General features: G+C 47.4%; 1 protein-coding gene across 1 annotated transcript in view; it reads right to left on the bottom strand.

Annotated features, from left to right (window-relative positions):
- LOC146345364 (GTPase IMAP family member 8-like) overlaps window positions 1-26,896 on the bottom strand; it is a 59,230-nt gene that overhangs the window by 10,404 nt on the left and 21,930 nt on the right. Inside the window, exons 2-4 of the mRNA XM_084860103.1 lie at window positions 16,211-16,279; window positions 2,671-2,723; window positions 323-1,021 (exon numbers count right to left, since the gene is read on the bottom strand). Of these exons, the coding sequence (XP_084716229.1) occupies window positions 323-1,021; window positions 2,671-2,723; window positions 16,211-16,254 (796 nt within the window). The 5' untranslated portion in view covers window positions 16,255-16,279. The remainder of the gene's footprint in view (window positions 1-322; window positions 1,022-2,670; window positions 2,724-16,210; window positions 16,280-26,896) is intronic.

Raw genomic sequence — 26,896 nt, 5'->3', positions numbered from 1 at the left:
GTGGTTCTGATTCTACAACAACTGACTTTAATGGTCCTGTGCAGTAACAAGGACCAATCAGCTTTACAGTGGCTATATTCAAGTAGTCTATTTGATATTGTAGATGGAAGTCACGGGAAATGGCCTGTTCCCCAGAGGATGGGAACGCACTTTGTGACGATGATATTTTGAGTATTTGATGATTTGTTGCCCCTAGACTGCTGCGCTGGATCAAGTGCTAAGGTCGGAGAGCACTGCATAAACAAACAACCCAGTGATGATGCAGATTGATGTAAACCTAACTGGAACAGAACCTCCTGCCAAGCTGGCTGTGGGCTCTTACCTTGAGCAAGGAATCCATCTCTGCCCATGCTTGCTCCCTCCTGCACTTCCTGTGCATGCACAGGTGTCTGCTTTTGCTCTTCTTCCACCTCTGTATCCAACCTGCGTTTTGTTTGGGAACGACTTGGGATGCTGAGGCATCTGTTCTGATTCTCCTCCATCATCACCTCAACCATTGAGAGCAGCTCCTCAGCCTGGCTTCCCCCCATCTCTTTGTTGTTGAATGAGCAGTATCGGCCGTTACAGTGATTGGTCATGCTTTGGTGGCCTTTGTTAGTAGGGCCTGAGAGGTACTCCTCCAATGTGCTACTGACTAAGTCTTTTCCAGTGAATCCAACAATGGTGCACTTCATGGCTTCACAGTCAAATACCTTCTGGACCCACTCTATTGCCTGCTTGTCTGCCTCTGTGAAGAGATGCAACTGGGCCACCAGCACCAGGGCATGGGGCCTTGGTCTGGAGAGACGGAGACAGAGCTGGGCCTCAGGGGAATTCTTGGCCTTGTCATTCTCAGGGTCAAAAATTTGTGGAGTATCCACCAGGACGACCCACCTCCCTTTCCACTCCCTGATTCCCAAGTAACAGGATTTTGTTGGGTAGCCAGCTTCAAATGTCTGCATGCCGAGAATGGTGTTCCCTGTTGCACTTTTCCCAGCTCCTGGTTTCCCAACAAGGACAATCCGAATCTCGGGCTCCTGAGCTGTTGAGAACAAGTCAGATGTTAGGGTGCGTGGACAGCTATGTGTAGGATATGGTGCTGTATTCGAATCCTTTATGAAAGGATAAATACAAGCTGGAGCAGAAAAGAAGGGCAACTGAAGTTATCATTGGGAAAGAGCCTTTATTCTGTAAGCTGAGATGGAAGAAGCTCAGCTGCTTAACAACTGTTTAAACATTGTTGAGAGATGGCAGCACCATACCAGTACATATGTGAGGCTGGCGTATGGGAGGTAGGTTATTTAGATTTTTAAAAGTGGAAGACACTAGTATCATGATTACAAGACCCAGATAAGACATATGGGGAAGTATGTGAAGCATTACTCTGCATAGAAACGTGCTGGAAAGAGGACTGGCTGAGGGGTTTTGCTGCAGGGTCAGCTCCATTTCCTGGCTTCGCTCCTGCACTGCTATACATACAGCTGTCAGATTAAAAACACCTGCCTTCTGTCCAGGTCCAGGGACATAGCTAGGCTTGGCCCCAAGACTATTCCCAGGGCCCAGGATCTATTCCACAGAGCCCTGAGTGTCCATTGGGCCAAAGGAAGTTTTTGTTTTCTTTGGCTTAATTGCCATGCAAGGGGCAATTTCCATGGGGGATCACAGCTGGGGAGGAAAGGGTTTACCCTCCAAACATGTTGTAACATCCCCCCCCCCATAAAAGCTCTTCTGCATGCAATTAAGCTTAGAAAAACACACTTTCCATTGGTGTCGATTGGAGTGTCTCTCTTTTTTCCCTAAGCTTAATTGCGGCATTTGAGGGCTCAGGAACAACCTTACTGGCAACTCTTTTTTTATGCACTTTCACACATGTTGGCAGCCACTGCACGTTAATTGTAAACTGCTGATTTAGGATGGTCTAGGGGCAGGGTGGAAATGTATTTTATTTTGTGTGATTTGGATGGGGAATTAACTGGCTGGTTTTGCCTTCTATGAAATAAAATAAATCCTAGTAAATCTTTGTAAATGTGCAGACATAGATATAAATCAACATATGTAAATTTTATGCAGATTGGTGCCCTCTGGGCCTGGGCCCCAAATCTTTTATGTGTCCAGAAACACCCCTGCCTCTGCCCACCCCACCCCCATGCCTGCTGTGCTTCTGGTGGGTTGTCTGCTTTGCTCCCCTCCCGCCCCCGCCCAAGTACTTGCATGGCTATCTAAGACATTTTGGGGGTGCTTATTGCTTATTGATTAAGAAGGGGAGGGGGCTTTCATCCTTCCAACACTATGGTTCCATGAGAACTGGAGGGGCTCTGTTCCAGACAGAGGGCTCCTAGCAATATGGATCAAAAGCCCTTGATTCATCTCTCCTTCCTTAACATATTTTTTTTCTGGTAAGAAGGAAGACAGAAGTGGTGGTGGGAGAACGGGGGGGGGGGTAACAAAAGGAAGAGAGTGTTGTCTGGACCCCGCTAAAATTCCAAGACTGAGGCAGGTTCATTGTGAGATAAAAGCCTCATCTGGAAGCACCACCAGTGTGAGCTGACTCCTCATGGGCAAGCAGGTGGGCTCCGAATTTCATGCATCCTTGCTGCGAAAATGCCCAGAGGCAACTGAATCTGTAGGAGTGAGTTATACCATTCCCACGTTTTTCGACTGGCTCTCTGGAACGTCTAAGTGAGATCTTACCAACGTCTTCGAAAGAACGAAGCTTCTGCCTGATATTCATGATCCAGTCTGTCCTAGAATTAGAAAAGAGAATGACATGGAAGTGGGCCTTTCACACAGCCAGGTGTTAGATAACTTAACAGAGCCTCCCCCAACCTGGCACCCTCCAGATGTGTTGGACTGCCACTCCCATCATTCTCAGCCAGCATGGCCAACAGCCATGAGAATAATGGGAATTGCAATCGAACTTGCACACTTCCAGATCAATAAGCCTGAAGCACAGTATGTATCAAAACAGATTACAACTTATTCAGCAAATCTATTTATCTCTGATAAGTCTAGCACCATTCATATATTTGAATGAGAGTGTCAGTGGTTAGTGTGTCAAACTAGGAGTAGGGAAATCCAAGTTTGATTCCCTGCCTAGATATAAAATTCACTGAGTGACTTTGGTACTCTCACTATTTCTCAGCCTAACCTACCTCACAGGGTTGTTCTGAGGATAAAATGGGTGGGGAGGGAACCATTGATACCACCATGAGCTCCTTGGAAGGAAAGCGGGGTATCAATAGAATAAATAAATATGAACCATAATAATAATAATACAGTATATCCCACTTTCAAATTGTAAAGAACCTCTACAGTATCCTTTAACTTCTCTATGACATTAATTTGCCACAGTTAGTTCCCCACAGCTGCACATGCTAGAAATGGATTGATTATGTATCCATGTATGGGACAGATATCCTGCCCTTCTCCCAGGGCAGCTTACAAAATTTCAAAACATAATATAAACTTAAAACACGCAAAGTAAGAACATACAAAATATACGAACAGTGCAATCTTATGTTATCTTGGAGCACTTGGTCAAAATACTTTTACATGTGATGTTTTGTGTTGTTTCACATGACAGCCCAAGGGCTGGTTTGTATCCATGTTTATGGCCATTATAGATGAAACACCATAAACAGGATGTCCATGTCACCTCCTTCTTAGCGGCATCAGTTCACATATTTATTTTGGAGCTGAGCCATCAAATGATGAATGCATTCCATGCAGAAGATAACTGCAGGACGCTCTGGTATACTAAGAGCACAGTCCTATGCATTGTTGTTGTTGTTTATTCGGTCAGTCACTTCCGACTCTTCGTGACTTCATGGACCAGCCCACGCCAGAGCTTCGTGTCAGCCGTCGCCACCCCTAGCTCCCCCAAGGTCGAGTCCATCACCTCCAGAATATCATCCATCCATCTTGCCCTTGGTCGGCCCCTCTTCCTTTGGCCTTCCACTTTCCCTAGCATCAGCATCTTCTCCAGGGTATCCTGTCTTCTCATTATTTGGCCAAAGCACTTCAGTTTTACCTTTCATATCATTCCCTCGAGTGAGCAGTCTGGCTTCATTTCCTGGAGGATGGACTGGTTTGATCTTCTTGCAGTCCAAGGCACTCTCAGAATTTTCCTCCAGCGGACACATATAGGAAGTGGAAAGAAGGCCAAGGAACAAAGGAAGAGTACAGGCAGGTAGCACAGAATTGCAGGGATGGCATCAGGAAGGCTAAAGCTGAGAACGAGCTGAGGTTAGCGAGGGAGGCTAAAAACAACATAAAGGCTTTCTTCAGCTACGTGCATAGTAAAAGGCAGAGGAAAGAAATGGTGGCTCAGCTATTAAATAAGGATGGCAAAACGATCACAGATGACAAAGAAAAGGTTGTTGTTGTTGTTGTTGTTGTTCAGTCGTTCAGTTGTGTCCGACTCTTGGTGACCCCATGGACCATAGCACGCCAGGCCTTCCTGTCCTGCGCTCTCTCCCGGAGCGTGCTCAAGTTCATATTCATTGCATCGGTGATGCTATCTAGCCATCTCATCCTCTGCCGTCCCCTTCTCCTTTTGCCTTCAGTCTTTCCCAGCATCAGGGTCTTTTCCAGAGAGTTTTCTCTTCGCATTAGGTGGCCAAAATATTTGAACTTCAGCTTCAGTATCTGTCCTTCCATGAGCACTCAGGGTTGATTTCCTTTAGGATGGACTGATTTGACCTCCTTGCAGTCCAGGGGTCTCGTAAGAGTCTTCTCCAGCACCACAGTTCGAAAGCATCAATTCTTCGGCGCTCAACCTTCCTTATAGTCCAGCTCTCACAGCCATACGTTGCTACCGGGAAAACCATAGCTTTGATTAGACGGACCTTTGTCGGCAAGGTGATGTCTCTGCTTCTTACTATGCTGTCTAGGTTTGCCATAGCTTTCCTCCCAAGGAGCAAGCGTCTTTTAATTTCATGGCTACAGTCACCGTCTGCGGTGATCTTGGAGCCCAAGAGAGTAACATCTGTCACTGCTTCCATTTCTTCCCCTTCTATATGCCAGGAAGTGATGGGGCCAGATGCCGTGATCTTCGTTTTTTTAATGTTGAGTTTCAAACCAGCTTTTGCACTCTCCTCTTTCACCCTCAACAAGAGGCTCTTGAGATCCTCTTTGCTTGCTGCCATTAGAGTGGTATCGTCTGCATATCGGAGGTTATTGATAATTCTCCCAGCAATCTTAATTCCGACCTCTGATTCATCCAACCTGGCATTTCTCATGATGTACTCTGCATATAAGTTAAATAGGCAGGGTGACAATATGCAGCCTTGTTGTACTCTTTTCCCAATTTTGAACCTGGTGGTCTGGTACTCCCATCACTTTAAGAATTTGCCACAGTTTGTTGTGATCCACACAATCAAAGGCTTTAGCGTAGTCAATGAAGCAGAAATAAACGTTTTTCTGGAATTCTCTTGCTTTCTCCATGATGCAGCGAATGTTGGCGATTTGATCTCTAGTTCCTCTGCCTCTTCAAAACCCAGCTTGTACTTCCGGTAGTTCTCGGTTCGCATACTGCTGAAGCCTAGCTTGTAGGATTTTGAGCATCACCTTGCTGGCATGTGAAATGAGCGCAATTGAGCGGTAGTTTGAACACTCCTTGGCGTTGCCCTTCTTTGGAATTGGAATGTAAACTGACCTTTTCCAGTCTTGTGGCCACTGTTGAGTGTTCCAGATTTGTTGGCATATTGAATGCAGCACTTTAACAGCATCATCTTTTAGGATTTTAAATAGCTCAGCTGGAATACTGTCATCTCCGCTAGCTTTGTTGTTACTAATGCTTCCTAAGGCCCACTTGACTTCACTCTCGAGGATGTCCGGCTCAAGTTCAGTGACCGCACTATCATGCTATCAGGGACATTCAGATCTTTCCTGTATAGTTCTTCTGTGTATTCTTGCCACCTCTTCTTAATCTCATCTGCTTCTGTTAGGTCCCTGCCTTCTTTGTCCTTTGTCATGCCCGTCTTTGCACAAAACATTCCCTTGAGATCTCCGATTTTCTTGAAGAGATCTCTAGTCTTTCCCATCCTGTTGTTTTCCTCGATTTCTTTGCATTGTTCATTTAAGGCCTTCTTGTCTCTCTTTGCTATTCTGTGGAACTCTGCATTCAGTTGGGTATATCTTCCCCTTTCTCCCTTGCTTTTCGCTTCCCTTCTTTCCTCAGCTACTTGTAAAGCCTCATCAGACAGCCACTTGGCTTTCTTGCATTTCTTTTTCTTTGGGATGGATTTCATTGCTGCCTCCTGAACAATGTTACGGACCTCTGTCCATAGTTCCTCAGGCACTCTGTCTATCAGGTCTAATCCCTGAAATCTATTCCTCACCTCCACTGTATATTCATCAGGGATATGATTTAGGTCATAGCTGAATGGTTTAGTGGTTTTCCCAACGTTCTTCAATTTCAGCTGAAATTTTGCAAGAAGCAGCTCATGATCTGAGCCACAGTCATCTCCAGGTCTTGTTTTTACTGACTGTATGGAGCTTCTCCATCTTTGGCTGCAAAGGACATAATCAATCTGATTTCGATATTGACCATCTGGTGACGTCCATGTGTAGAGTCGTCTCTTGTGCTGTTGGAAAAGAGTGTTTGCTATGATCAGCGTGTTCTCTTGGCAAAACTCTATTAGCTTTTGTCCTGCTTCATTTTGTACACCAAGGCCATGCCTGCCTGTTATCCCGGTGATTTCTTGACTTCCTACTTTAGCATTCCAATCCCCTATGATGAAGAGGACATCTTTTTTTGGTGTTAGTTCTAGAAGGTGTTGTAGGTCTTCATAGAACCGATCAACCTCAGCTTCTTCGGGATCAGTGGTTGGGGCATAGACTTGAATTACTGTGATGTTGAATGGTTTGCCTTGGATTCGTACTGAGATCATTCTATCATTTTTAAGATTTTACCCCAGTACTGCTTTTCCCACCCTTTTGTTGACTATGAGTGCTACTCCCTTCCTTCTAAGGGATTCTTGCCCACAATAGTAGATATGATGGTCACCTGAATTAAATTCGCCCATGCCTGTCCATTTTAGTTAGCTGATTTCCAAGATGTCGATGTTCAATCTTGCCATCTCATGTTTGACCACCTCCAGCTTACCTTGATTCATTGATCTTACATTCCAGGTTCCTAAACAATATTGTTCTTTACAGCATCAGATTTTCTTTTCACCACCAGACACATCCACAGCTGAGTGTCCTTTCGGCTTTGGCCCAGCCGCTTCACTCTTTCTGGCGCTACTTCGAAATACCCTCTGCTCTTCCCCAGTAGTATATTGGACACCTTCCGACTTCAGGGGCTCATCTTCCAGCCTCATCTCTTTTAGCCTTGTGATACGTTCCATGGGGTTTTCTTGGCAGGAATACTGGAGTGGGTTGCCATTTCCTTCTCCAGTGGACCACATTTTGTCAGAACTCTCCACCATGACCTATCCGTCTTGGGTTGCCCTGCACGGCATAGCTTATGGCTTCACTGAGTTATGCAAGCCCCTTCGCCACAACAAGGCAGTGATCCATGAAGGGGAAAGAAAAGGTAGAAGTGCTCAATTCCTACTTTGGCTCAGTCTTCTCCCAAAAGAGGGTCTATGACCCCCCTGGCAAAGACAAAGTACAGGCTGAAGGGGCAGGACTGCAGCTTGAGATCGATAGGCATATGGTCAAGGAACACCGAATTACTTGGAATGAGTTCACATCTCCAGGGCCAGATGAACTGCATTCTGGAGTAGTAAAGGAACTTGCAGAAGAACCCTCAGAACCGCTGTCTATTCTCTTTGAGCAATCATGGAGGACGGTGAAGTGCCAGATGACTGGAGGAGGGCTAATGTTGTCCCTATCTTCAAAAAGGGCAAGAAAAAGGAACTTGGGAACTCCGAACTACAGACCAGTCAGTCTGACAGCAATCCCTGGGAAAAGTCTGGAGCAGATGATGCAATCCATCTGGAAGCACCTTGAAAACAATGCCGTGATTACTCGAAGCCAACATGGATTTGTCAAGAACAAATCCTGCCAGACAAATCTGATCTCATGTTTTGATTAGGTAATTTCCCTTGTGGACTGTGGGAATATGTACATAACATACCTCGACTTCAGCAAAACTTTCGATAAAGTGCCCCATGATATCCTGATTAGCAAACTAGTGAAGAGTGGGCTAGATGAAACAACTCTCACGTGGATCCACAGTGGGCTACAGAATCGGACTCAAAGAGTGCTTATCAATGGGACCTTCTCAAACTGGGGAGAGGCAATGAGTGGGGTACCGCAGGGCTCAGTCCTGGGCCCAGTGCTCTTCCACATTTTTATTAATGACTTGGAGGAGGAGGTGCAGGGAATGCTGATCACATTTGCAGATGACACAAAATTGGGTGGGATAGCTAATACTTTGGTAGACAGAAACAAAATTCAAAGTGATCTGGATAGACTGGAGTGCTGGGCAGAAAACAACAGAATGACATTTAATAGGGATCAATGCCAAGTTCTGCACCTAGGAAAAAGAAACCAAATGCACAGTTACAAGATGGGGGATATGTGGCTCAACAACACTACAAGTGAGAAGGATCTTGGAATTGTTGTCGATCACAAGCTGAATATGAGCCAACAATGTGATGTGGCTGCAAAAAAGGCCAATGCTCTTTTGGGCTGCATTCATAGAAGCACAGCTTCCAAATCCCGGGAAGTACTAGTTCCCCTCTACTCAGCACTGGTTAGGCCTCATCTGGAGTACTGTGTCCAGTTCTGGGCACTGTACTTTAAGAAGGATGCAGACAAGCTGGGGAGGGTTCAGAGGAGGGCAACAAAAATGATCAGAGGACTGGAAACAAAGCCCTATGAAGAGTAACTGAAAGAACTGGGCCTGTTTAGCCTTGAGAAGAGAAGGCTGAGGGGAGATAGGATAGCGCTCTTCAAGTCCTTGAAAGGCTGTCACAGAGAGGAAGGCCAGAATCTCTTTTTTAAAATTTATTTATTATTACATTTATTAATCGCCCATCTGGCTGGTCACCCAGCCACTCTGGGCGATGTACAGCATACAATAAAACAGTTTAAAACAATAAAATTCTACAATAAAAACATTTTCTAAAATACCCTAACCCACCCCAAATGCCTGCCTGAACAACCACGTTTTTAATGCACGACGGAAGCTCATTAAAGGGGGGGGGGCATGACGGGAGTTCCCTAGGGAGGGAGTTTCACAGAGTGGGGGCCACCACAGAAAAGGCCCTCTCCCTCGTCCCCACCAGTCTAGCTGTCCTGGCTGATGGGACAGAGAGAAGGCCATCCGAGGCTGATCTTGTTAAGCGGCCTGTCTGGTGCTGCTGGAGGCGCTCCTTAAGATAGGCTGGGCCGGAACCATATAGGGTTTTAAAGGTCAAAACCAACACCTTGAATTTGGCCCGGAAAACAACTGGTAACCAGTGCAACTCCTTCAGCACTGGAGTGATGTGATCTCGCCGGCGGCTGCCTTTAATCAGGCGAGCCGCCGCGTTCTGTACCAGCTGCAGCTTCTAAACCGTCTTCAAGGGTAACCCCACGTAGAGCGCATTACAGTAGTCTAAAGGAGAGGAGACCAGGGCATGTACTACCGATGGGAGCAGATGGTCGGGAAGGAAGGGGCGCAGCCGCCATATCAGATGGAGTTGATACAGCGCTGTCCAGCTCAGAGCTGACACCTGAGCCTCCATGGACAGCTGGGAGTCCAAAATGACCCCCAGGCTGCGGACCTGGTCTTTCAAGGGTAGTCGTACCCCATTCAACACCAGGTCAACATCCCCCAGCCTCCTCTTGTCTCCCACCAAAAGTACCTTGGTCTTGTCAGGGTTCAGCTTCAGCTTATTCCTCCCCATCCAGCCACTCACCGTCTCCAGACATTTGGACAGGGATTCTACAGCCAACCTTGGTGAAGATTTGAACGAGAGGTAGAGCTGTGTGTCATCCGCATATTAATGACACCGCACCCCAAACCTCCTGATGATAGCCCCCAGCGGCTTCACATAGATGTTAAATAGCATCGGGGAGAGGATGGAACCCTGTGGCACCCCACAAGTGAGTGGCCACGGGTCCGAAACCTCCTCTCCCAGTGCTACCCTCTGGTACCTGCCGGAGAGGAAGGACCGGAACCACCGCAATACGGTGTCTCCAATGCCCAACCCCTCCAGGCGGTCCAGGAGGATACCGTGGTCAATGGTATCAAAAGCCGCTGAGAGGTTGAGGAGAACAAGGAAGGAGCATTCACCCCTATCCAGAGCCCTCCTCATATCATCTACCAAGGCGACCAAGGCCGTTTCTGTCCCATGCCCAGGCCTGAAGCCCGACTGAAATGGGTCTAGATAATCAATTTCTTCCAAGTGTGCCTTCAACTGCATCGCCACCACCTGCTCAATCACCTTGCCATCAAAAATGGCAGATTTGAGACTCTTCTCGATCCTCCCAGAGTGCAGGACACGGAAAGATGGGCTCAAGGGACAGGAAGCCAGATTCTGGCTGAACATCAGGAAAAATGTCCTGACTGTTAGAGCGATACAACAATGGAACCAATTCCCTAGGGAGGTGGTGGGCTCTCCCACACTGGAGGCATTCAAGACGAGGCTGGACAACCATCTGTCAGGGATGCTCTGACCTGGATTCCTGCATTGAGCAGGGGGTTGGACTTGATGGCCTTGTAGGCCCCTTCCAACCCTACTATATTATGATTCTATGAGCCTGACTTGGTTGGGAATCTTAATTCTATTTCATAGGTTTGAACCCAGGCTTCCCACCTGTTAAGATCATGTTTAACCTTGATTGTTTCTTGGATGGGATTTCTATCCCCACTCCCACCCCCAGCTTTGTGTCCTCTGATCCTCCAAGATCAGAGACAGCGGGCCTTTGATGACCCATTTCTGGGAAGCAACAACCTCAGAGGACTGTCTCCCTTGGGTCCTGCTTGTGGGCTTCCCAGAAGGGCATCTCTGACCACTGTGGGAACAGAATGCTTGAGCACATCAGCTCCTGGTCAGACCCAGCAGGGCTTTTCTTCTTAAGTTCTCATGGTCACTCTTTCCAGTCGATTCAACAACACCGATACCTCATGCCAGCTGCTTAGGACTAAGTCCAGGGCTCCCTCCCCTCTAGTGCCATGCACAACTGTTCCATAAAGCACTGTCAGAGCAATAGTCGCCCTGTTTGGGTCATGACTACGAGGCAAAATCCAGGCCAGGGTTGGCATGCTCATCCAGGATGAAGTCCTTGGAGGCAGGGGCGTCTTTTACTGACCTGCCACTCAGCAGGAACACTTGAAGGCCTGGAGCAGCTTGGTTTGGAGAAGGACCAGAAGGGGAAACAGTACTAGATCTGATGAGAGCTGAATATGTAGGAATGAGAGATTTCTCACTTCGTGCTTAGCAGTGTCTGTTGTATAACCATGCCTTGGGTCATTAACGCAGATTGAAACCCAACTCCACACATAAACCATATGCGTGGGACTGTGAAAGAAGCTACCCCTCCCCACTCTTTAACTGGCCTGATAGTAGGGACCAAAAAGCAATCTTATCGTGAGCCATGCTGCAATTCAGCTCCCCGTCACGTACTTCAAGTTCTCTTTTGGGATTTGGTGTCAGTTGAGCCTTGCATGTACCGATGTGACAAGAAGGATAAACACCCTTCTGCTTAAGTGACACCGCATTTTACTGGCTCTGCACCCCCGCGCAGTGCTGGGCATGTGTCTGGATAATGGGATTTCAGGAGACCACATATGATTATAGTTTTTAATTTTTTTAATTTTTAGAATTATTGAATAGAGATATAAGACAAGATGATCGAATTACAGGAATAAAGATTAAAAAGGAGAAATACAAGCTGAGGGCTTTTGCAGATGACTTGGTGTTTATGTTGGAAGAACCTTTAAAGGGAACTGAAATTTTAAAATTAAAAGAATTCGGAGCAGTGGCAGGGTTCAAAGTTAATAAACAGAAAACAAGAATTTTAACAAAGAATATGAATGTTCAAAAAAAAAAAAAGTTGATGGATAAGACTGGCTTCCAAATTGAAAAGAAAGTAAAATATTTGGGAGTCCTTTTGACAAATATGAATTGTATGTTTTTTTAAAATAACTATGTTAAAGTGTGGAATGAAATTAAACAAGACCTATTAAAATGGGAAAAATTACAACTATCACTTTTGGGAAGAATTGCAACGATCAAAATGAATGTATTACCTAGAATGTTATTTTTGTTTCAAATGATACCCATTATTACATCAGATTTACCTTTTAAGCAGTGGCAGAGAGCTATAATGAAGTTTATATTGCAAGCAAAAAAACCGAGGGTGAAAATAAAAATTTTACAATATGCAAAGGAAAGAGGTGGCTTGGGATTATGAGATTTTAAAACCTATTTTTCTGCCTGCTGCTTGATGTGGATGAAGGAATGGGTGACGTTGAATAATAGAAGACTTTTAGAACTAGAAGGACATGAATTGTGATACGGGTGGCATGGTTATTTGTGGTACGATAAAATAAAAGTGAATGTAGATTTTAATCATCACTATATAAGAAGGGCTGTATTAAGAATTAAAATCAAGGGAAAGCTTATTGGAAGAAGGTCATGTATGTCAGGGGTTTTCATATCTGCAACTTAAAGGAGGGTTTGATGAGAAAAATGGTGGATTTGAACAAACAGAATCTGAGTTTGAAACAGCACTGTGTACAAATGAAGAACATGTTATTGCTAAACTGTATAAATTACTGTTAAGGTATGAGACAGAGGATGAACAAGTAAAAGATTGTATGATAAAATGGGCACAAAATGTTGGTCATAATATATCAATTGAAGAGTGGGAAAGTATGTGGGGAAAAGATTTTAAATTTACTTTATGTACAAGTCTTAAAGAGAATTTTTATAAGATGATGTATAGATGGTATATGTCACCATCTAAATTGTCTAAAATGTATAAAGGTGTTTCTGGAAAATGTTGGAAATGTAAAGATGAAGAGGGAACGTTTTATCATTTATGGTGGACTTGTAAAAAAGCTAAAACATTTTGGAAACGAATACAGTCTTTAGCTCAAAGAATATTAAAGACTACTATAGAACTAAAGCCAGAAACGTTTTTATTGGGACCAACAGATAAACACGTAAAAGAGAACGGGGGGAACCCTACATGACAACGGCTGCAAGGTTGTATGCACAAAAGTGGAAGAATGAAACAATACCAACTGTGAGCGAGTGGATCATGACAATGATGGAGCTGGCAGAGATGGCAAAACTTACTATTATAATTAAAGAAGGGTCAACAAGTAAATTTATGTTAGATTGGAAACCTTTTATAGAATCTGTACAAGAAATACAGCCATTTTTTCCTGCTATGAAAATGGAATTCTTGTCCAAATGATAACAAAAAGGAGCACAAACTTGCACAAAAGAAATGGAAGCAGATAATAAGAGATGCAGAAAAAAACATGTTGAGGAGCATATCGCTAACAACATCAAGGCCAACAGTAAAGAATTATTTAAGAATATCAGAGGCAGGAAACCAGTTAGGGAGGCAGTTGAACTGCTGGATGATAACAGAGTTAAAGGAGGATCAGGACATTGCAGAGAACCATGACAATGATTCATAGCTGTCCCAACTGAGGCTGGAACCAAACAAGCCAGCCCTGCCAGGTGGGCACATTGAAAATGATGATGACAGTGTTTCATAGTGTCTCGACTCTCGACTGAGGCTGGAACCAAACAGACCAGCCCTGCCAGGCGGGCACATCCACATAGCAGACCCATGCCATGTGGGCCCATGTCTGTGGCACTGGAGGAAGACATAGAGGTGCCGCTGCATCTCCTTAATCATTTCATTCAGAGTTACAGTCCTGCACTGCAAGCACAGCCAAAGGAAATAATTATAGTGGTGATGATATGCTCTGAGCGGAGGACCCATAAAGACACAGAGGTGCTAGGAGCATCCCTTTGGGTTCATTCAGAGATGCATTACTGCACTGAAAGAACAGCCTAATATTAATTAGGGATGGCGTGGGTGCCCAATTAGGTCCAGGAGTCCAGGGGACTACCCCCTGCCCGCACCCCCAAACTAGATGTGCGCATATTTGTGATCGCCATTTTTTCACAAAATGGTGCTCGTGGCACTCATGGACGGGTCCTGGGTGACTGCAGGTGGTTCAGCGAGAGCATGGGCCTGGGGGTGCATGAGTGGGGGCAGGGGCTGGGCAGCGCCCCCCAGAGAAGGCAGATGGAGGGGGTCCCCATCTATCCCTGATAATAATAATAATAACAACAATAATAGTGATGATAATAATAATAATTTAAAAAATGTAATGCCCTGCCTGTCTCAAAAAAAAAAGCCAGCCAAAATAAAGAGAAAGAGCAGGGTGAGTGTGCCACTCACTTGCCCAAGGGCTTGAGGGTGGGGTATTCCAGCAAGGGCAGGCCGACTTTGAGGAAGACCACTATTCCACTAACTTGGCATCCAACCAGGAATGGGGGGGTCATCACATTGCCCACCATTGAGAACACCCTCTTGCTTGGGGCATTGGTCTGTGGGCAGCTGAGTCATTCCCTGGCCACCCAAGCCAGGTCTGTACAAAACTGGCTGTGGGATGACCAGTAGGCCATGGGGTCGGTGGAGCCGTCCTCCATGCGCTCCTCCAGGTAATGCTGCACAGAGGTTGCAGCAGCATCCTGGTGGACAGGTTGGGTGCATCCCCCCCCCGCACTGCCTGGGCCCAGAACCCCTGGCCTGTGGTCCTGCTGGGAGTGCTGCTGCTGTGGGGAATGCTTCTGATGCTGCGGAAAGTGCTGCTGCTAGGAGGGACGGCCCCCTGTCCCCCCCCCTCCTCGGGCACTGGCCCCAGCTTCTTTGGCCGTGCCTCCTTCACTTGCCCCACCAGGATTTCCTGCCACCCCTTCTGGGACTTCTCCCTGCAAAGTCCATCCTTAAGGCGGGGGTTGTACATGGTGGCCAGCATGTACACTCTCTCCTGGCATAGGGGCTCCACCTGCTGTCCTAGGCCATCCCTCTGCCTTGTCATCGCTTCCTGTATGTCTGGCAGGAAGCGCCTGCCAGTGACGGGATCCCTGGCATCCAGACACTTGCCCATCTGTTTCTGGAGGTGCCTGGCGCCAGGGATCACCTGGCAGAGGAGGGCAGTGCTGGTCCCCAGGGCTTGGTGGCCTCAAATCTTGAGGACCACCACAAGCTGGAACATGGTGTCCCACTGCTGCCTGCCCAGGGGTGCCTGGATGCCGATCTCCCTGTCCTTGGACACCTCGTGATCAGCATGCTGTTGCTCCACCATGCACTCCAGCATGAGCTAGGAGGAGTTCCAGCTTGTTGTTGCCACGTCCTGCACCAGCCTGGGCTGTGGAAGCCCCAACTCCACCTGCTTCTCCCGCAGCAGCCAACTGCCCTTGACGCTGTGCTGGAAGTGCCCAGCCACCTTCCTGCAGCTCTCCAGGAGATTACAGACACCAAAAGGGTGGGTTGCGATCCAATATTTCTTTCTGGTATGTGCAAATTTTAGGAAGGTTGGTGAACGTCTTTTGATTTTATTGAGGTTAGAACAACCCACCCCCTGATTTCCATTTAACATTACAGAACCCTCATTCTACCTTATTCACCGATTGCCACAACCGTGACTCCAATAACACTGTTCCTAATAGCTCGGCTCAGACCTAGCAATCCAAGGTAGAGCAGGTGACCACACTCCCAGCTGCCCTATCGCTTGAGTCTTAATTCAATGCTTCCTGGGCTCTTATACCACATGATTGATTATCATGAGATAAGATCTCATGATGTTCATTGGACCAGGAATATTACTTCTGAGTTGACCCAGAAGGTGTTCACAAAATAAAACCTTGAAGAAATATTTCAAAATCAATAAAACAATGGTAATTAAGCCCACTCCCTTCCTATTCTATAACATTTTCTTGCTCGCATAAGTATAGTTCCCGCTAAACTTTCCCCCTGGCTGACTGCTTATAGTTTGCCGTGCCATACCTATCCTGCCTCCAACATCCTTCCACTAAGGAAAATGGGAGTAAACACTTATAAAAAGTAGGGCTTTGCAGAGACTCCAACCCACCTCAGAGGCCACTTCAGGGCTTCCAAGGCAGGCCCGACCCTCTTTGGGATGATTCGGGAGCTCCCCAACCCATTTCAGCCCACAGAGCCAAAGCACAATTCAGGTGTCCAAATCCCCCCCCCCGGAGGCCCCCACTGCACCACCCAGCCCCCTGCTCCTTACCTGGACCCTCGGAACATGCGCCAGCAGCCCTCATCTTCCTCCATTTAAAAATGGTGATGTCCTGTATTTCTGGAAATAGATCCTGTGTAAATGGCGGCTGTAAAGCCCAGCAGGAGCTCATGACTTTGCTTTTTAAAATCAAGCTGTGATATACACAAATTGAAAGTTGCATAACAGCCCCCAGCTCCAGCGAGACAAGATTTGCACATCCTTGGAATTCTGTGGTTAATTTGTGCAATTTCCTGGCCAATTTGTGCAATTACCAGGAAAACAGATCTGTCATCATGGCTCCTGGCTTGGGAAGGGGGGGGGGCATTGCCTGAGCAACCAGATATCAGTCTCAGCTAATTAGTTGAAATGGAATAGGTGTTTCTTTTGCTTTTGTAAGGATGCAAACCTAAATGCATCTCTGAGCCCCAGTGATGAAGTGTCTCGGCCCCAGTGACAAAGCATCAGCAAACAAGCAACATTTCCTAAAGGAAATACATTTTTTAAAAAAAACATTTATATACCACTCCACATCTTAACAAATTTCAGAGCGGTAAACAACAAAAGATAAGAAGACAAAAGAATTTGGGCCAGATGAACTGCATCCTAGAGTAATAAAGGAACTGGCAGAAGAACGCTCAGAACCGCTGTCTATGCTCTTGGAGAAATCATGGAGGATGGGGGAAGTGCCAGATGACTGGAGGAGGGCTAATGTGGTCCCTACCCTCAAAAAGGGCCAAAAGGAGGAACCTGGGAACTACAGACCAGTCAGTCTGACATCAATCCCTGGGAAAATTCTGGAGCAGATTATAGAAGAATCCATCTGTAAACACCTTGAAAACACTGCCGTGATTACTCGAAGCCAACATGGAGTTGTCAAGACAAATCCTGCCGGACAAATCTGATCTCATGTTTTGATCAGGTAACCTCCCTTGTGGACCGTGGGAATGCTGTAGACATCATATACCTCGACTTCAGCAAAGCTTTCAACAAAGTGCCCCATGATATCCTGATGAGCAAACTAGCTAGGGATGTACAAAAGTCACTTACCTGTTTGTGGATTATGCTGATGCTGGGGGGGAGGCGCTCCATCCCTCCCCCCGAAATTCTGGCCGGGGGGGGGAGGCGCTCTTTCCCTCCCCCCCCCCGAATCCTGGCCAGCCGGCTCCACTCCGCAGGTATTCTGCGGAGCCGCCGGCCGGCTCTGCCAGCGGCCGGACATCCGGCCTCTGGCTAGCAGGGACGCAAATGGCGGCGGCAGTAGCTGCTGCCGTTTGCGTCCCTGCAGTCAGCCGTGATAGGCTACGTAAATGTTTACGTAGCCTATCATGGCTGAGTAAAAAAACAAAACAAAATGCGCGTACGCAAATGGCGGCGCCCATGGGCGCCGCCATTTGCGTTCCTTATTTTGGCATGTCTTAGTCTACAAAAACATTTACATAGACCACGGCGAAAATAAGGGGAACGCAAATAGCGTAGCGTCTACGCTATTTGCGTTCCCCTTATTTTCACCGTAGTCTACATAAATGTTTACGTAGACTAAGATGTGCCAAAAGAAGGAACACAAATGGCGGTGCCCATGTGCGCCGCCATTTGCGTACGCGCGGTTGTTTTTTTACTCAGCCGTGATAGGCTACGTAAACATTTACGTAGCCTATCACGGTGTTTTTTAAAATTTAGCCGTGATAAGCTGCGTAAATCTTTACGTAGCCTATCACGGTTTTTTTAAAAAAAAACACTTGGAAATGGCGGCGGAGGCAGCTGGTCGGAAGACCGGCCGCCGCAGCTTCCGCACCGCCAGGAAGATTTGCTGAAGGTAAGTCCCGTCCCGGGGGGGTGGCAGACCATTTCGTCACCGATTTCAGGGGGCCGAATGTGCTGGCATTCGGCCTCCCCGAGATTCGTGGCGAAATTCTCTGACATCCCTAAAACTAACTCAAAGTGGGCTAGATGAAACAACGATCCGGTGAATCCACAGTTGGCTACAGAATCGGACTCAAAGAGTGCTTCTCAATGGGACCTTCTCAAACTGGGGAGAGGTAACGAGTGGGGTACCGCAGGGCTCAGTCCTGGGCCCGGTGCTCTTCCACATTTTTATTAATGACTTGGAGGAGGAGGTGCAGGGAATGCTGATCAAATTTGCAGATGACACAAAATTGGGTGGAGTAGCTAATACTTTGGAAGACAGAAACAAAATTCAAAGTGATCTTGATAGACTAGAGTGCTGCGCAGAAAACAACAGAATGAATGACATTTAACAGGGATCAATGCCAAGTTCTGCACCTAGGAAAAAGAAACCAAAGGCACAGTTACAAGATGGGGGATACATGTCTCAACAACACTACAAGCGAGACGGATCTTGGAATTGTTGTCAATCACAAACTGAATATGAGACAACAATGTGATCTGGCTGCAAAAAAGGCAAATGCTCTTTTGGGCTGCATGAATAGAAGCATAGCTTCCAAATCCCGGGAAGTACTAGTTCCCCTCTACTCAGCACTGGTGAGGCCTCATCTGGAGTACTGTGTCCAGTTCTGGGCACCACACTTGAAGAAGGATGCAGACAAGCCGGAGAGGTTCAGAGGAGGGCAACAAAGATGATCAGAGGTCTGGAAACAAAGCCCTATGAAGAGAGACTGAAAGAACTGGGCCTGTTTAGCCTTGAGAAGAGAAGGCTGAGGGGAGATAGGATAGCACTCTTCAGGTCCTTGAAAGGTTGTCACAGAGAGGAAGGCCAGGATCTCTTCTCAATCATCCCAGAGTGCAGGACACGGAATCATGGGCTCAAGTGACAGGAAGCCAGATTCTGGCTGAGCATCAGGAAAAACTTCCTGACTGTGAGCAATACGACAATGGAGCCAATTCCTGAGGGAGGTGGTGGGCTCTCCCACCCTGGAGGCATTCAAGACGAGGCTGGACAGCCATCTCTCAGGGATGCTCTGACTTGGATTCCTGCATTGAGCAGGGGGTTGGACTCGATGGCCTTGTAGGCCCCTTCCAACCCCACTATTCTATGATTGTACTATTCTATGATTCTATGAATAAAGTACCATATTAACATCTGTTATTTAAAAAAAAAACAGGAGACCAGTAAAAACCGTGGCTGGTCAGTCATGGAAGGCTTCCTGAAATAAAAATATCTTATGATTGATATGCACTTCTTTTCCAGCAGCAGATTAAGGAAGGTCTTGTAGTATTACTTTAAAATGATTCTTGCCTCCCCCCACCACACTCCACTCATGCACAGCATGCATGCCCATGCGCATGGACAAACATGCACATTAACTCTAGTCTGAATTACACCGATATAGCAAGAAATAACTGCTGTTGTCCAAAAGCGAACAAAGGGTGTGTACAAAGATATGCGGGTAAACAGGGACTGTGTTACCCCTTTATTTAAGCCAGCTAGTAACAGCTGCCGCCCTTTCCTTCAGCATGGCATTCCGGGGGTTGTGCTTTTTTGTTCAGTTTCCTCATCTAGGCCCTGCTTTCTGGGCAGCAGAGGCTCCTTGATGGCCATCTTCTGTATTAGCTCAGCCACCTTTCTCACATCCGTTAGTGATGGGATTCTTCCCTGATACCCAGGTACGGATGCCTGTTCTTCTCCCTTGATGAGCATGTCTGTGTGTTCAGGGGTGGACAGAGGGCTGGGCTCCGGTGCAATTTTCTGCAAGTGCTGGAGGCTTTGAGACCATCTTTCAATAAGGCCTACCAAAGCTTGTCTCGCTCCCTCATACTCCTGGCTGAGCCACTGAAGCACCTTCGCTGTGGTCATAACCTCACCAGAAGTGTGTTTGTATTTTTGCTTCAACACTTTGTAAGACTTTTTCTCTTTTCTTACTTGATGTGCAAACTTGTATTTCTGAAGGGAGTGAAAATACGATGAACAGTAGCCAGGGCAAACACTGCATTTTCCTGAGAACAGATTTATAGTTGAACAAAGCCCATTGAGAAAATCCCAAGGAACTGAGCAAGGATAGCAACAAGTGTACTTACAAAGTTCACAGTTAGCTGAGTAATTACCAGTACTGGAGATGTCTTTCTTCACTGACTTGGTTGTTTTCTGCTTCAAACTCAACATTTTTTATTGGCTGCCAGACCCTCCCTCCTTGTGTTAATTCAGAGCTTACTTTGTCTTCCTCAGTTCTTCCAGCTTCACCTCTCCAGCTTTGATTTGGGGCTGCAGCCCCTCTATGGCAGCTTCCAGCCGTTTCCGTTCCCAGAAGTGAACAGAGGTACCACTGGCATCTTTAGCACATGGCACACCAGCTATTTAATGGCTCTAGAGTACGGGGCGTCTGACCATCTGCAAATGTGGTCTTTTATATCTTTCCCCAAAATGGAGAGTATCAAGTCAAACACATATTCCTGGGCTTGTGTCAAACGAGGTGAAGAGCCCTGAACCACATAGCAGACACCATTAATATGATCAATACCCCCTGGGGTATAATTAAAAAAAAACCTCTTGGATCTTCTCTGTTATCAATTTGTCATGCTCTATTCTTCTTGTGTCTCCAAATTCTGAAGTGTCAATAACAGTGAAGTTATAGAGAACTCGAAAACCCTTCTGATGATTCACTACATAGGCCGTCACTTCAGATATTTGGCTTTCAGCTTCACTTCTGTTTGTCACGTCATGAATAGGGTTGAATCAGAAACAGTATCCCCATTCAGCACCCAGGATGTAGTTGAGCATTCCATTGATGAGCATAGTTTTCCCGGACTCAGTTGCTCCCATCGCCATGGTCACTTTGTTGGGGACCTGCAGGTTCTCTTCTCCTAGCTGTGTGCTAGATAGGATGCTAGGGCCTCTGCTGTGGCTATTTTCGTTGAAGACCAACCACCAAAGTGTTCTTCTTTTCTATCAGGTTACTTTCTTGGAGGTGCTTATGGGCTAGTCTGCTTTTCCCGGCTTCTTCCTCCATTGATGTTGGAGGATGGGAGCATGCAGAGCTCCATCTACACACACAACTGAGTCTGTAGGGTGACTGAGGACTCACTCAGCCTATCAGTTTGACACCCTGTTCTCTGTTCACTCCATTCACCTTTGGCCTCTAGATAAAAACAATCACAAAGCAGATTCTGCCATTCTTTAGGAAGCCTTGTGATGCTGAGAATTACTGTTATGCTTTATGGCCATATGGATAAACTGAATAGTTTTACTGTAAAACTGACCTTTAATGCTTGTTCCATGACAAGAAAGGGAGGTTTTCAGTTTGAGGTACAGGTATAACATCTGATTTCCCAGAAACATTTATTTTAGAATGGAACAATTGCCTGGGTGAGTCAGGCCAAAGGTCCATCTAAATCAGCACATTATCTCCAATGCCAGTCATGTGACTATTTTCTATCAAACTGAAAAAAGGATACCCTGATCTTTAGTTCTGTGCAAAGATCAAGAATCCACTTCTAACAAAGCTGAAGCTGCAAATTCACTCATTCTCGAAGTACCGAAGACAGCACAATGCTTCATTGCCTTAAATGTTGCTACAGGATTAGGAGAACTGGCATAACAGGGGGAGGGGGGGATATCCCTCTGACCTTGAAAGGTTTGGCCTCATACATGTACGTGCAAGACACTGATTCCCGTGCCCCCCCCCCCCCCAAGCATGGAAGATAGCACGAGGGAGACTGGATGACTGTGGAATGCTGCTTTTATTTGTCTGGGGTTTTTAAGTTCTGTGTTGGTGACCGAGGACTAATGCAATGCTCTGCCCATCCAGACTGGCAGTGTTGGCTGTATGTCTTGTAAGATTGGGGCTGCTAAGGCCTGAGGGTTGCTCCCCTGTCATGGCCCCTCTCATCTGGGAGAGGTCAGCTGGGAGTGCAGCAGGCAGGGGGCTCACCAGGTAGCCTCTGTTGAACTCTTTCCTGACTGCCCCAGCAACTACCACTAGAGGGGTCTCGGCCCCTTCCGGATTCTGTGCTGCCATGTTTCAGGCCAGACCATAACCTTCCCAGGGGCCCACAAGCAATCACTTTACAGCTTTCAAGCCCTGTATCACCCAGTGACTCTGGATGAGCCTGTCCTTTTCCCCAGGTCATTCTTCCCCTGGTGCAGCAGAAGCAGGGGAAGAAGAAGCCGACTTTCCTATGGGAAAGGGAGCAGCCGGTTCCAGGGTATCCCTGCTGTCCCTGTCCACTCAAACCTGGCTAAGTTGCTGGTTCCAAGTTGCATTCTGGCTCTGGAGCTGCTCACCCTTCTGTGTGCCCAAAAGATGATGGCGTATCTGCAAATGAGCACACTAGCAGGATGCTAGCCAGGAAAACAACACTGCAACTAGTGCAAACCACCAGGTGTGTTGCTCCATCCAACAACCACGTGCACATAGCCACACATATCTCACTATGACCAGGAACAGCTATGCCTTCTCCTCTGTATGGAGGAGGTGGGTCCATGCTGTCACGGAGCCAGCCAATGAGAACATTATGTAGCCAACTTCTCTTGGAAATCTGCATAACCGCCCCCCCCCTTTGCTTGACCCTAAAAAGAAAATGGTTTGTGTGAACTGAACACCATCAATGCACTTCCAGAGTGGCTCCATCACAAAAATGAGGTTATGTTTACATGTGGCCTTGGGCAACATTCTGCTTCCCCTCTGTCTGTCTTCTTCCATGGGGAAAAGAAGAGGGCGAAGCATATACATTTCTGTCTGCTGGCTACGTGACAGAGCAGGGGACTGTCCTCGTGAGGATTTGCTGCAAATTGGGAGCATTTTGAGGTTGTTGGTGGCAGATGATATCGTGGCCAATCTGCAGCCACTTCGGAGATTTCCAGTGGAAAAGCTGTATCTTCTGAGACTACTTTTACTCCATTTTATTTATTTAATTTGAGTTCTCTGTACTTCGGGTGCTGTGTGCCCCTATCCTCCGCATTTACTTCAGTGTGATAGCCCTGCCCAGGGGCGTGTCTTTCACCTGGCTGTTACCTCACTGAGCCTTTCCAGCTTTCAGAATCTCCCTGAACATCCATTTCACCAGTAATTAGCCTGCATGATACTGCACTTCTCTGATGTTTGCATTACTTCACTTCTCCATTGTTGTGTAAAGTCACTTCATCAATGCTATGTAAAGTTGCTTCTCCAGTCTGGGAAGGCCTTGGGAGCCTGTCATTGCAAGCAGGGAGAAAGTGCCCAGAGAAGGAGAAAGGGGGTGATGGTGGAAGCAGTAACTCCATGACAGTATGCTGGAATGGGGTGGAATGGGGGGGGGGATGCTGTCATAAGTAGCCTTCAGATGCTGCTCTGGCTTATCAGGGTTTTTGGCTTCTTCAGGGAAATCTGCACACATGGGGAAAAATTGGTTGCTCTCCATTCATATTAATACAGTAGCAGCAGGGAGCCTGGACATGGGCCAAGAAACAAGCCTCTCTCAGTGGTTGAACAGCCCCTGCCAGTTTGATGACGTTCAGTTCTACTCCCTCCACCCCACCTGGAAGTACGTTCCTTTTGAGCACTGTGTGACTCCTGAAAACTGGGTTTTAAAGGTGTGGTATGCTCAGCTTATCTTGCTTCGTGTGTCCCTGATAGACCAAAGCCAATTCCTTGAAAATCTGGATAATATTCTAACTTGCTTCTCATTCTGTTGTCATGAAGATCCCCCCTTCCAGATCTTTTCTTTCAAGAGGTTCCCTGTTTGAGGATGTGGCGGGCATTCCACAGGGGAAAAGCCACTGAATGGAGTGGGGTTGGAGTGGAGAACTGGAGGGTGGGAAGGGGGTTAAGCCTCCTCCCCCTTGTAGTTTCCCTGCTCTCAATTCCACTTCCCAAACCTGATTTTCATTTTTAAAAATGATGTTGGGGTTCTGTTACACACAATTGAATGTAATACATAGATAGGACTAGGGATGTCAGAATATTTCGCCACAAATCTCGGGGAGGGCGAATGCCAGCGCATTCGGCCCCCCGAAATCGGTGGCGAAATGATCTGCCCCCCCCACCCCGGGACGGGACTTACCTTGGGTGAATCTTCCTGGCGGCGGCGGCTCCTGTGGTGGTTCGGCGGTGGTTTGGCAGCAGCGGCTGCGGCGGCCGGTCTTCCGACCGGCTGCCACCGCCACCATTTCCAGTAAAAAAAAACGACTGCATCTGATTGATCAAGATTTACATAAAGATTTACGTAGCCTATCACGACTAGATTTTTAAAAAATACCGTGATAGGCTACGTAAATGTTTACGTAGCCTATCACGGCTGATTTAAAAGAGAAAAAAAACCCCGCGCGTATGCAAATGGCGGCGCCCCTGGTTGCCGCCATTTGCGTTCCTTATTTTGGCACATCTTAGTCTACGTAAACATTTACGTAGACTAAGACGGCGAAAATAAGGGGAACGCAAATAGCGTAAATAGCTACGCCATTTGCGTTCTCCTTATTTTCGCCGTCTTAGTCTACATAAATGTTTACGTAGACTAAGACGTGTCAAAATAAGGAATGCAAATGGCGGCGCCCATGGGCGCCGCCATTTGCATACGCGCGTATGTTTTTTTCCTTTTAAATCAGCCATGATAGGCTACGTAAACATTTACGTAGCCTATCATGGCTGACTGCAGGGACGCAAACGGCAGCAGCTACGGCCGCTGCCATTTGCGGACCCGGCCGGCCAGGATTCGGGGGGGTAGGGATGGAGTGCCTCCCCTCCCCGGCCAGAATTTTGGGGGGAGAGACAGAGCGCCTCCCCCCTACCTCGAATCAATTCCATGAAACGGTAAGTGACTTTCGTACATCCCTAGCATAGGACCTGATATGACTGCAATCTACTTCATGCTGATATTTCCTGCATCTGATTGATCAATAAGGTTCCAGTAGGGATGGACGAAAGGGACTTACCTTGTCCCGCAGCTTGCTTCGCGCTGGGGGTGAGGCGCTTCGGTTCTACCCCGAAATTCAGGCGGGGGGGAGGCGCCCCATCCCTCGCTGGCGAAATTCAGGCCGGGGAGGAGGCGCCTCGCCTCGCCCGGCCGCGAAATAAAAAGTAAAAAAAAAAAGCGCCCCCGTGATCGGCTATGTGACGATTTACGTAGCCTATCATGGGTAGATCTGCAAAGTCAGCCATGATAGGCTACGTTAATCGTCACGTAGCCTATCACGGGTGACTTAAAAAAAAAAAAAAAAAAGCGCGTACGCAAATGGCGGCCCCCATAGGGAGCCGCCATTCGCGTTCCTTATTTGGTCGCTGTAGTCTACGTAAATCTTTACGTAGACTATGGCGAAAATAAGGGCAACGCAAATAGCGTTGCCCTTATTTTTGCTGTAGTCTACGTAATCTTTACATAGACTACAGCGACCAAATAAGGAATGCGAATGGCAGCTCCCTATGGGGGCCGCCATTAGCCGTACGCGGTTTTTTTTTTTTAGGTCACCCATGATAGGCTACGTGACGATTTATGTAGCCTATCATGGCTGACTTTGCAAATCTAGCCATGATAGGCTACGTTAATCATCACGTAGCCTATCACGGGGGCGTTTTTTTTTTTAAACTTTTCTTGGAATGGCGGCGAAAGACCGGCTGCCGCCCCCGCCCCTGACGAAGACCTGCCGAACCGCCGCCGGGACCCGTCACCGGGAGTAGGGGTGGACGAAAGTCCCTTACCTGTCCTTGAAGGATGTTTGCGGTGGGGGGAAGGCACTTCGCTGCTCCCCCCGCAAAGTTCAGGCCGGGGCGGGGAGGCTTCCCACGTCACCCCGGCCGAAATTCAGGCTGGGGGGGAGGCTTCCCACCTCGCCCGGCCGAAATTCAGGCCGGGGAGGAGGCGTCCCGCCTCGCCCGGCCACGAACGCGAAAGTTTTTAAAAAAAATGCCCCCTGATAGGCTACGTGATGATTAACGTAGCCTATCATGGCTAGATCTGCAAAGTCAGCCGTGATAGGCTACGTCAATCGTCATGTAGCCTATCACGGGTGACTTTAAAAAAAAAAAAGCGCGTACGCTAATAGCGAAAGACCAGCTGCCGCTCCTGCCCCTCTCGAACACCCGCTGAACCGCCGGCTGGACCTGCCGCCGGGAGGGACATTCGGCGAAGGTAAGTCCCGTCCCGGGGGGGGGGTGCGGGGTGCGGGGGGGTGCGGAGAATTTCTCCCCGAAACCTGTTCAGGGGGCCGAACACATTGGCGCTCGGCCCCCCGAAGTTTCGGGGAGAAATTCTCCGCCATCCCTAGTAGCCTATCACGGGTGTGTGTTTTTGTTTTTGTTTTTACTTCTTTATTTTGTAATGGCGGCGGCAGCCGGTCAGGAGACCGGCTGCCGCCCCCACCCCCATCGCCACCGAACCGCCGCCGGGACCCGCCGCGGAGAGGTACATTCGCTGAAGGTAAGTCCCATCCCGGGGGGGGGGGGGGCCCGGCAGAGAATTTCCCCAACACTTTCGTGGGGCCGAATGCATCGGCACTCAGCCTCCCGAAGATTCGTGGAGAAATTCTCAGCCATCCCTAGGTTGCAGTGAATGCTGGCAAGACAGACCTCCACCTTTAGTGACTCCAGCCAGTCCCTAAGAACAAGCAAGAATTCAGGATTCAAGACAGCCAAAAATTCCTGCATTAAAAACAAAACAAACAACAGGGCATATTTGTGAAAGGAAACCCATGGTGGAAAGAGAAGTTTCCAGCTGTGTAGGGATAAGAGAGAAGTTAATTTATTTGTTGAAATGACTTTCTCAGGGTTGGCTAAATAAATAGTTTATAAAATGATGTTCACACCCTATGCT

The sequence above is a fragment of the Heloderma suspectum genome, chromosome 5 (genome assembly GCF_057233095.1).
Source record: "Heloderma suspectum isolate Gila_16-S chromosome 5, 16-S_ref, whole genome shotgun sequence".
In the NCBI taxonomy this organism is placed as follows: Eukaryota; Metazoa; Chordata; class Lepidosauria; order Squamata; family Helodermatidae; genus Heloderma; species Heloderma suspectum.
The sequence above is the reverse complement of the archived record's forward strand: the minus strand, read 5'-3'. Positions and strand labels throughout refer to the sequence as shown.